The 11,585-nt window shown below is 46.0% G+C and overlaps 1 protein-coding gene across 1 annotated transcript; it reads right to left on the bottom strand.

Annotated features, from left to right (window-relative positions):
* Positions 1 to 272: 272 nt before the first annotated feature.
* LOC110470798 (ovoinhibitor) lies at positions 273 to 11,054 on the bottom strand. The gene is made up of 16 exons (XM_021530717.3): positions 10,902 to 11,054; positions 10,109 to 10,128; positions 9,169 to 9,305; positions 8,975 to 9,035; positions 8,359 to 8,492; positions 7,854 to 7,911; positions 6,749 to 6,885; positions 6,305 to 6,365; positions 5,439 to 5,575; positions 4,932 to 4,992; positions 3,403 to 3,536; positions 3,267 to 3,327; positions 1,794 to 1,930; positions 1,400 to 1,460; positions 919 to 1,034; positions 273 to 460 (listed from the first exon to the last, which is right to left on the bottom strand). Exons 1-16 carry the CDS (start codon positions 10,954 to 10,956, stop codon positions 415 to 417), a joined length of 1,416 nt encoding a protein of 471 aa, XP_021386392.1. The 5' UTR covers positions 10,957 to 11,054; the 3' UTR covers positions 273 to 414.
* Positions 11,055 to 11,585: the final 531 nt, after the last annotated feature.

Raw genomic sequence — 11,585 nt, forward strand, 5'->3', positions numbered from 1 at the left:
GAGGGACTCTGTGGCCAGGTCACACAGAGATGTCATGGTTTGAGAAGATTAACACTGACAAGAAGATTGAGGAGTAAGGAAAGGACTGAGAGCTCCAAGGGGAGCCCAGGTCCTCATCAGAGCAGGGCTGGCACTGACACATGGCAAGAAAATTCTATCCACATTAGCTGGTAGTGAAAAACATCAATAGAAAAACACATCCACCACTCAAAGTACTGTGACAGGGAAGAGATGAGGCAAAAGGGAAGAGATGTGGCATTGAGACAGAGGAATGTTGCCAAGTCAGTTTATTGAACAAGTGTTTCAGGAGCTAAGGAAACAAGGCAGACTGAAGGGATGTTACTAGGGAAGGTCAGCCCAGGGGAAGACACATGGAAGGGAGTTTGTCTTCTTGGGCTAAAGTCCAGCACAGACTTAGCATTCAGACATTTTCACGAGGTTGAGAGTTGCCCTGCTTTCCCTGGTGAGAGAAGGAGAGAGGAGAATTAGACATGGCTGATGCCCCTTTCCTCATTTCACTGGCCCAAGCATTGGCTTAGGGTTGATTGGAGATAAAGAACAGTCTCAAAACCCCAAATATCCCCTTTCATTATCCTCATTTGAGGAAAGATGAATGGTTTCATTCATTTGGTACAATCCAGTTGGTTTGGTGCAGCAATTTCCACACACTCTTGTGAGCTTGTGGAACAGATTGAGCACTGCTGAAAACCAATAAAATACTTTTAAAGCTGACAAACAGGGGGCCAGGTACAGATCACAGAAATGGGCCCTTCTCATTTTCCCTTACATTGCAAAAAACCTAGAGATGTCCAGTATATGCCCCAAGCAGTTATACAAAAAGGCACGATGAGACAGCCCTGCATTCACAGCAGGTCCAGGAATTGCTCATGAAAGGGAAGGTTTCACTCCTGTACGTACAGGTAGGCGTTGCAGAACATGCATCTGTTGCCGTAGGTTTGGCCATCAGAGCCACAGTGGGGCATGTACTCCATGGTGCAGATAGGAGAGACTTCTTTGGAGTCCTTGCAAAGGGCCTGCACACAGAAGATAGATATTGAGAACCTCTGCCCCAGAGCAATCTGCGAGCCCCCCAGCATAAGGAACAACACCCCACTGAGAAATGAAACCGGCTGTAACATCACCATAACCAACTCCAAGTGTCCTCCTGATGGCAGATGTGATCTTGTAATGCTTCTGCTCACTCTTATATTTATTCCTGCTTTATTACAGAGCAGTGGGATGGATGTTGGCTGGTTTATGAGCAGTGTGAAATTCCTAAGGGATCTCCTCAGGTGTGCACACCACCACCTCCTGATTTGTAGCCCAAAGCAGAACACAGTCCCCCAGGAGTGTAACAGACCCTGAATTTCACTCTTCATTCCCATCCTTTCCCACTCACCCTTGTAATATCCTCTTCACAGGGTCCGTTCTTTCTCTTGCCAAGGTTGGTCCTATGCTCCCTGGAGGAAGGAGAGATTGTTATTAACCACGACCTTCCCTGTTACAGCCAGAGAGCAAGAACAAACCTCACTCCCATAGGGTCAGAGAGATTTCCAGATCACCCAGCCCAGCTCTAACAAAAACCTGCCCTTACAGACCAGACACCATCCCCTGTTGGTGCAGCCCCTCTGTGGGGTTGAACACCCATATCAGACACCGAGCAGGGCAAGCAGGAAAACGGGGGCAGACAGACAGAATCCCTTCAGCACCAGGTTTCAGAGAGAGCCCTTGCGGATTACCTGCTCCCACAGAGCCAAACTGTGAATGCCCCAGGGAGGCAGAGGAGCCCTTACATGTTGTGGGCACACAGGGTGCACTCGCTGGCGTAGGTGACGCCGTCGGTGCCGCACACAGGGTTGTAGATCATGGTGCAGGCCATCAGCTCCCTGCCATCCTTCAGCGTGGTCCTGCGGTACTGGCTGCAGTTCAGCTGGGCAAAACAAGGACAGCAAAGGCTCTGCCACAGCTCTGCTCTGTGCAAGGCAGCCCCAGCACATCCCCCCTGCTAATGCCTCTGCCAGACCCTAAAAGGATCTGCCAGATGACAAATGGTGGTTATATATTAACTCGTTCTTCATGGAAAACTAGCAATTTCCTTTCACAGCCTTCCCTGGAGAAGGCTGAATCAAGGCTGGAAGGTAGACATTACTCACTGAGCTCTGCATTTATCACAGTGCCCCTATACCTTACCAAACCCACCAGGATATTACAAAAGGCAGTTCAGAAATAATCTGTAAATCAAAATGGCACGATTTATGCACTTCCTGCAAGGGGGCTGAGGGTGACCAAGGTGTTTTTCAAGGCCCACAAGAATGGAGGGGAGATGTGCTGACAGGTCTTTTGTTGCAGTGGGACAGTTCCGAGTGTTGAGAGCTGCCAGCAGGACTGACAGCAGGGGAAGCTGATTTACGTCAGCCGAGGAACTGGCCTTGTGGTTTAGTACTCCCAGTTTCTCCAGTGTGAACTCTTCATTCCTGATTTATGTATCTCAACCGGCCCAAGCACAGAGCGTACTCAGGAAACAAAGGAATGACATTTCATAGTTTGTTTGTATAGAAATGAAATATCTGACTCGGGATGTTGACTCTTTCAAACACATGCTAATGAGGTGGCTTTGTTCTTCTACTCCCCAGTGAAAGTAAATGGTTTAGAACTGGCCAAATATAGTTAATCTGGTATTTTTACATGATTCATGTTAGCATATATTAGATTACATTGCATTTACCAAAAAAAAAAAAAAAAACCAAAAAAAAAAAACAACCCAAAAACAACAAACCACCTACACCAAACCAAAAACCAAAGGTGGGTTTGAATCCCTTGATACTTTAGGTATCAGCATTCAAAGCACAGGCAGTTTTCTAATCTTTGAAAAACATCCTTTTGTAAAACATAAGCATTGAGAGAGCACCAGGTTCCCTGGGCCCTCTGCATCCCCTGCCCATATTGCCAAAACATCCTGCAAATTTCCTGCAGCAGCTGTGACAGAGTGCTGTGGGAAGAGGATTCTCTGTGTAAAGCCTTTAATCATTGATCATCTACCTGTCTCATAACTCAGTCCTCACCTGTCCTCTCCTCTTTCTTTCCCTGATTGTGTGCAGGAAGTGCACAATGTTCCTGCTGATGGGAGGGTGACATTCACCCACAGAAGGAAGGGCAGCACAAGTGTGACCCCCGTGGAGGCTACACCACCCAAACCACCCAGTGTTTGCTCAGGTTGTGCAGTTGGCACCCGCTCAAACTCTTCCTTTCCTTCAGGCATCACTTACCTGGGGAACTTCTTCTATGCACCTTCCATCGTGCTTCTTGGCAACCTGGGTTCCATACTCCCTGGAAGAGAAAGCAGAGTCAAAAACGCTCAGAAATGGCTCTGTGGGGCTCTCGGGGGGTGCCTGCAGGGCTCACATGTTGTGGGCACACAGGGCGCAGTCGTTGCTGTAGGTGACGCCGTCTGTCCCGCAGATCTCGCGCAGGATGTAGGGACAGGCTGCCATGGCCTCTCCGGATTTGGTCCCGCTCAGGTACGTGCTGCAGTCAACCTGGGCAGATAAAACAGCAGCGTTGGGTTGGTGGCCCCTCTGCACTCTGATCCTCTAGATTTTAGAGGTGTTTGTCAGGGGAAAATCAGAGGGGTTTTTAAGTTTAGACTTGCATTAGAAATGAATTATGTAATCGTAGTTCGGTGTTTTCTGCTAGCGGAGGGAACAGCTGGTAAAAGGGATTATTCTGCTAGAGCAGAACATACAGAGATTTAAAACATAGAAATTTTAAATCCAGCATTCATAAAATCATAAAGATTAGAAAAGACTTCTAAAATCATCAAGCCCAACCATTAACCTAGAACCCCCATGTTCATCACCAGAACATATCCCCAAGTGCCACATCCACATTCCCTTTGAACAACTCCAAGGAATAGCAATTCTCTGGTCAGCCTATTCCAATTACTGATAAGACTTTCACTGAAGATTTTTTTTGTGCTAATTTCTAAACTAAACATCCTTTAACTCAGCCTGAGGAATCTGATTTAAAGTGTTTGACATTGAGTGCAGTTTGACATAGTTTACTATGTCAAGCTGCACCATCGCTTAAACTTGGATATTGTTTACTATAGCCAAGATTTTGTTTCAGCATTTCCAAGGGAAGCAAGAACTGTTTCACTAGCTTCTGTTGCAAAAATATTTACAATATATAGAATCTAATGCTTTAAATATTTGAGGATCAATAGACAAACACCTATTGGAAATCACTCTACATTAGCTAAGCATCACTGACACTTCACTGTCATTTTGCACAGTCTCCCCAGTGCACTGTCTCTTATTATCCATATTTCCCATGTGGTCCAAGAACAAATTAAAGCAAAGACCACATTTTAACGTGCCTTTTCTACAGAAAATATATTGCACTCCCTCGGGATGTATGAAATTATTTTTGGTGCTTCAGAGCTGCTCTGCATAAGCAGAATAAATGTGTTGAGATATTATCAGCATATATTGTTACTGTGCAGGATAATAAAGCTATTTCTGTACACATACCTGAGAGCAGATTTGTCCTGGCTGACCAGAGTACAAGGATTTTTTTAACCTGTCTAGTGCAATGGAAATCCTAGCACTGAATAAATACACAGACATCTAACACAGCTGTCTGCCTCCTCTCCTACTGTTCTAAAATGGGCTGCATGGTTCTTGGGCTGCCTCTGATGATTTCTGTTCAGAGATTGGCAGTACTGGGACATTTTGTTTCTGAAGTGCCAGCCTGTCCCCATCCTCTCTTTCCCTCCTGTACAGCACACTGGCAGCTGTGAGCAGCTGAGGAGAAGCACAGCATCAGCACGAGCCCTGTGCACCATCTCTGGGTGTCCTGAGCCCAGCCAGGGTCTCCCTGGAGACTGCAGAGAGAGTAGATGGTGCTTATTTAACAGCCAAAAGAACACTTACAGGAGTGCTTTCCTCCTTGCACCTTCCATCGTGGCTTTTCTTAACATCAGTCCCGTGTTGTCTGAAAGGGAGAGGTTGGGGTCAGCACATTCACTCCCTGAGCCCTGGAACACCCAGGCACCACAGAAGGCAAACCAGACCCATAACCAATATATCTGATAAAGGAGACACCTGACTGCCTGATGAACCAGCTTCTCCCTGTCATTAGAAAGTGTAATTCTAAGTGGTAACAGACCAGTCAGGTCTCCTTCTTGTGTACTATACAATAGCTCCATTCACTCTTTCTCCTGCCCAAATATCCCAGCCCTCACAGAGTGCTCAGGTTGAGAACTGGCTCTCCCACACTTCCCCAAGGAGCAAAAAGAACATCAGGGAACAAAATCCAGGTGACAAGGGCTTCAGGAGGTTGGAAGAGGAGCAAAGATACGTTAGTACCAAAAGAAAAGCCACCTGGAGCACTAAGCCTGGCTTGCCACTCCAAAAGAGAGTCCTGTGTACCATACTTACACGTTGTGGGCACAGATGCTGCAGTCGTTGTCATAGGTGAACCCATCTGTGCCACACACTGGGTGCAGGATCCTGGGGCACCGGACCAGGTCTTTGCCACCCTTCACCTTCCTGGCTGGGAATTTCTTGCAGTCAAGCTACAAAAAAAGCATCAGCATCAAACTTGAGGAAAACCTTGATCTCCAATTAAAAAAAAATTCCATCATAACCTGCTGCCATGTCTCTAATGCTGGGATGCTGAGACAACACCAGTGCTACGACTCAGTTCTTACTAAACCAGGCTGAGTCAGCTCTGCCTGAGCCCTCTCACATGGGGGGAACTGCACAGCACTGCACAGTGTGAAGGGACAAATCCCTGGCTTAAGCACCTTGGTCAGTCCCAACTACAAGATATGTCAAAAAAGAAAAAAATTAAAACATGGCCCCTTTTTAATTGTGCAGTGAAAGAACTTGGACTTTGCATTTGAAGGGCATCATCAAAAGAAGATCAAAGCTGAATGATTCTCATATTTGTGTGTTAGCATGTCCTACACAGCAGCTGATACATTCAAATCAAAATTTCAGGTGTGCTCCACATTTCAGAATATGACCCCAACCCAAAAGCTGCTGTAGGTGTGAATTCACCATGAGGACTCTGTGCATAGCTCCCACCCAGCCCATCTGCCAGAGCTGCTGGGCAAAGATGGCCCAGAGGACACCTGCCTCAGGACAGGTGGGATTTGTCAGCACCCTCAATACGAGGAGCTGATAAGATTTAATAGACAGGTGGAGAAAGCCAGACCTCAGGCCAGCTCACTTTCAGAGTAGATGTCACCCAGGGAACCCTTCAGTTGATGCAGCTAGGAAGAGCTATATTGAACACTTACCTCAGCAGTCTTCTCTCTGCATTTTCCACTGTGCCTTTTGCCAACGTGGGTCTTCTTCTCCCTGGAAGAGGGAAACAAAACAAATACTTAACCTCTTGGTCAAAGTCATGTGCAAAATGAGGAAAACTGTGGCTTCAGACTCTTTAAAAAGTGTTAAGAATTACTACTTTACTCATTACCAAGCTCATCCCATCTTCACAATTTAAAGCAATATTGTCAATTGTTGCTTCCTCTTCCCAACCCAAAGACTCATCCAAGGAGATGCCTTATGACTCTTTGTGAGCACACGGAAGGCACCAGAAAGAAACTCAAGGCAAATCCAAAACCATCCCATTTCTAAGAGACTTGAAGGCACAGGCAGGAGCAGAAATGCAGCAGGGCAGCTCTCAAGGCTGCCCAGCACTGCTGGGCACGCAGGAGGAGCACTCCGGGCACGGCACTCACGCGTTGTGGGCGCAGATCGCGCACTCGTTGTCGTAGGTGGTGCCATCTGTGCCACAAACGGGGTTCAGGTCCCTTGGACAGGCTACCAACGTTCTTCCATCTTTAGTGGCTTGAGATCGGTACCTGGTGCAGTCAACCTGGCAAAAAAAAAGGACAAATCACTCTGGTGGAGCCCTTGCTAGGCAAGGAAAGTTGATTCAAAATCTTTTTGTTCTGTATGTCAGCCTCAAATTTTTCTGCAACAGGATAAAGCCTTGTTACACTGAAACTAAACTTCCAATCAGAAATTAAACTTTGAATATTATCCTAGTTCTCCAGGAGTCAAGAAAAGGACTATCTTGGAGAAGAGATCCTTCGGACTTGAGAAAATGTATAAAATTTTTGGCCTCGTCTAATTTAAAAAAAAAAATGAATTTAGTAAGAAACATTTTTCAACAGCTGTAAATCTGAATAATACTGTTTAAGTTTGTGTTGGTTTTCTCCACACTTTTCCAGCTCTGAGATTACTTCTTCAGATTCCCTGTAGTTCAGTACAGGATTTGAAAGGATAGGAAAGAATGGTTATCTATCTGTTGGAGAATGGACTTCCTACATCCCAGAATTTTAGCACTGAAATACAGAAACTTCTCCTTCTCAGGCATCAGACTGCTGGCCTCAGAAGAAATACAATAAACTATGCTCTATAAATATTTATGGTTAGTGCTCTTGTGAGTCTCACTACATCTGTGAATACAACCAGCATGGGAGTTTTCAAATCCCTGCTGCTGAGGGTGGAAACGCTTGTGGTCTCCAGAGAGAAAACTGCCAACCTGCACAGCATGTTGGCAAGAGAAATCTTCTGTCCCTCCTCCTGGGGACACAACTCAGCTCCTCATATCCATCTCCTTCCTCTTTCCTCAGTTTGGTGTGGCAAGCATGGGGTGACCTCTCTGGAGCAGAGAGGATACCAAATCCACCACCACCACACAGGAGAGCAAATAATGGACTGGGACCCTTGCACACCTTGCCCTATGGACATCCTCCAGCTTCTAAAAGAAGTCTATGAGGTCTTCAGGATTTTATTAGCAGCCCTAAGAGATGGGTTTTTGACTTATATTGCACTTACAGCAACAGATTCCTTGCAGGGCCCATCATGCATTTTGGTAATGTTGGAGTCATGTTCTCTGAAAGGAAGAAAAGCTTTGGTCAGGGAGCATTGAGAATAACCTTCCCCATGACACTGAAGGCACTGGGACAGCAAAGCAGGGTCCCACCCTCCCCATGGGACACAAAACTGCCTGAATTCTCTGAATGTGCCCTGCAGATGGCAGCTGCTAATGTGCAGATATTCCCTTCTCCCGTGGGAATGAAGTGCTAGGAGCAATTAGGTGTTACAAGCAACACTTTGATCTGCTCATGTCTCTGCTCTGTTTTTTTTTTGTGATTCCCTTCATGAGCATAGACCAAAAAAAAAATGGGGAAGAAAGCTCAAGTAGGCTGAAGAATCATGAGAAGCCAGAAGCAAGGAGACCTGCAGAGACACCTGCCTTAAAACTGGTATTTTACAGAGGTGCTTCTGAGAGCCTGAACTTGTTGATTATCCAGAAGGGCGTTCCATGCTCAAGACTTACGCATTGTAGGCACAGATGCCACAGTCATTGTCATAAGTGAAGCTATCTGAGCCACAGACTGGTTTCAATATCCTTGGGCATGCTACCAGGACATGATCATCTCCTACAGTTTTACGGTAATTACTGCAATCAACCTGTAAAAATAGCAGGAATAGAGAGAAAAAAACCCACCTTTTTGATATAAAGATAAAACATGCTTATGTAGTCTTCTCACTCTCCCTCAGCCTTTGGGGACAAATCCAGCTTCAAACAAATTTCACTATCAAAAGTAGAAACTGGAAATTCTCTGGAAATTCTCCCCCAATGAAAAAAATCAAATGGGATATTAAGAAGCACTGTGATTTGGGTTTTATGAGGTCCTTCATAGGATCCTACTGGAGGTATCCAGGTGATGAGATCCAACCTTCAGCCAACATATTATATTTACTTTATTCCCAATTAGACAGGTTTGAAGTCTGAAGTAGAAAATAACAGAGATGGTATCAGATAACCTATGAAAACCCTCTCAACTTTGGTTATCACCAGATTATGTTTTGGGCTATGCAGACCAGCTGTGCACACCCTGCCCCACTTCTGCGTGGTGTTTGAGTTGTCCCCATTACAGACTTTGTCTTACCACGACAGGTTTAGGGTCACATTCCCCATCGTGCTCCTTCTCCACGCTGGCGCTGTGCTCCCTGGAAGAAAGCAGACCTGTGTCAGGGATCAAGGAACAGCTTCACCTCAGGGCTGGTGGCTTTGTCACCCAGCTGCAGGGGCACATGCTCCTCATCCCTGGGGTACAAAGCTGCCACCCCCAGCCAGACTCACGCGTTGTAGAGGCAGATCCCGCAGTCGTTGCTGTACGTGTTGCCATCGGTGCCACACACTGGTTTCAAGTCCCTTGGGCAAGCTACCCACGACCTCCCATCCTTGGTAATGCCACTGGAGTACTGGCTGCAATCAAGCTGTGGAAACAGCCCAGAATCAGCCCCGATTTTGGCTCCCTCACGGAATAAAACCCCCCAAGCATCCTCCCACCACCACCACGCCTGTAGCTGCTGCTGGGAGGCAAATTAGAGGCATTATTGGGAATCTGCTCAGGCAATCAGGAGGAGGGAATCTTCCCTACAGAAGTTTCTGATTATGCACTTCTGCCAGGGTCCAGGGAGGGAGGATGGCTGTGGGTGAGACAGTGCCTAATGAAGGCAGTGGTAATTGGGAGCCCCTGGGCTCTGCAGCGGATCCTTCCAGATCGTGCTGCACTCCGGAGAGCTCCAGGAGGCTCCTGGCTGCGTGGGAGGAACCTGCAGACAAATCCATGGCTCAGACCCTGCTGGTTTTCTCTCTGTGATATAGGTATAGAAACTTATGCAAGGAATTCTTTACGCCTTGCTGTATGGAAGCAATTATCAGAGTCACAGTGTTTGATGTTTTCGAGCATGTCATCCTAAGACAGTTCTCCTCACAAGGAGGAAAACTACTGCCTTTGGCTGGGAGTAACTAAATTATGTCTAAGAGTTAATATAATAACAGTGTACAATTACTTCTTGTTTTTTCACTTTATTTAATGAACCGAAAATATTGCAAAAAATGGGGATCTTTTACTTTCTCGTGAAATTGGAAATGTCGTTCAACCATGCACTGGGAAATATTATTTTAACAGCAAAGACTTCATTAGATTTAACCCATGTGCTCATTGGGTAGCTACATACTGCTTCTACTTTGCCAGAAGCCTGAACAGAACATAATAAATAGATCTGTGGCTCACCTGAACTCCAAAGGCAGTACCTGAAAGAAAAAGATGGAGACAGAAAAAACCCCACCATATTATTATCATGCAGAGAACACATATACAAATATTCTCACGAAACAAGCTAATTTGGTGATTAGTCAACACTAACTTATTTTGTTCAGGAAAATGTGGAGTTTTACATTATTCCAGTAAATGGCCTCTAGTAGGTATTAAAAGTTACTAAATAAAGCTTCATTGCATTTCTAAGGGATAAACCTTGTGAGAACACATATATTTATCCCTAAAATGTTACAGGTAAGTAATACAGGTACTTTCGATTCCATACTCTTGGATTTTAACCTCTCCTAAGAGACTTTTATGTTTGACTTTCAAAAGGTGGGACATGAATGCTTAAGATAATTATTGCCACCAGCACTGTCCGTCTCCAAATACATCATTCTCAGTTACCAGGAGTAGCAGAGTTCAATGAGAGTTTAACCTAGAGGTTAAAGTTTGCATTTCTATTGCTCACATGGGTAATAATGCCATTTTTACAGTTTTATTTTGCCTTTATATGCAGGACTGCCACGTGCAAGGCCCTACCCTGCACTAGAACTGCTCCTACAAACCAAGAAGATAGCAGCTGTATGATGTTTGCTGAAACCTCAATCTTGAAACCTAATTTCCTTGCTGTGCTCTCTCAGGAAGGCTATTTCTTCATGGAACAAGGTTCTCCTCCATGTTGCAAGACCCAAAGGCTTTTACTGAAATGAACACTCAACTCTGACACAGCCAGATCGATCTTTGCAGTACCCCAGTGAATACTCACCCAAGCAGCAGCAAAGGGCAAGAGCTGCCCTGACCAAAAGTCCTGTCACCTTCATGGCAGCCAGGGACACCCCTCCAGTGCAGCCTGCCTGCTCTCTGTGCGGGAGAGGAAGATTGCAGGGAGGAGCAGGAATATATAACACACCACGCTATCAAGTGGTCCCACCTCATTAGGTAACGCTCCCAGCCTGTCATCACCACTCAAAGCCAAAAACGTGTTTACCCAGCTCTGGATGCCTGGCTAATGATTGATACAAGTGTGTGTGCCAGGAAGGGGATTTCGTGTGGCTCGGGGTGGGTGGGGACCGTGCCAGGACCCCTCTCCTCCCGCACGCTCTGCCCAGCCCTGCCCCTCGCACGGCTGCAGCACATCCCAGGCTCACATCTCCCCTCTGCCTCCCTAAATGCAATTAGGACTTTCTCCTCAGCTGTCATTTTCAACCGAGCTGCCAAGTGATAGCCGAACCCCCCGTTATTTAACCTCAGAGGGTGGTTTTGTTCTCTTCACTGCTGTATTTCAGCCCGGTTTGAGCCCAGGCAATTTGAGCCCAGAAGGTCACCCTGTGCTCTGCAGGAGGAATCCTGCTCTTCTCATGTTTAAAAAACTCAGCAGTGCTCTGCTGTACGTGCCAACTTTTCCTATAATACAGCAAGGAGTAAAAATACTAAGTTTGGTCCTAAAAAT

This window comes from Lonchura striata, chromosome 13 (genome assembly GCF_050655825.1).
Source record: "Lonchura striata isolate lonStrDom1 chromosome 13, ASM5065582v1, whole genome shotgun sequence".
NCBI classification, from domain to species: Eukaryota; Metazoa; Chordata; class Aves; order Passeriformes; family Estrildidae; genus Lonchura; species Lonchura striata.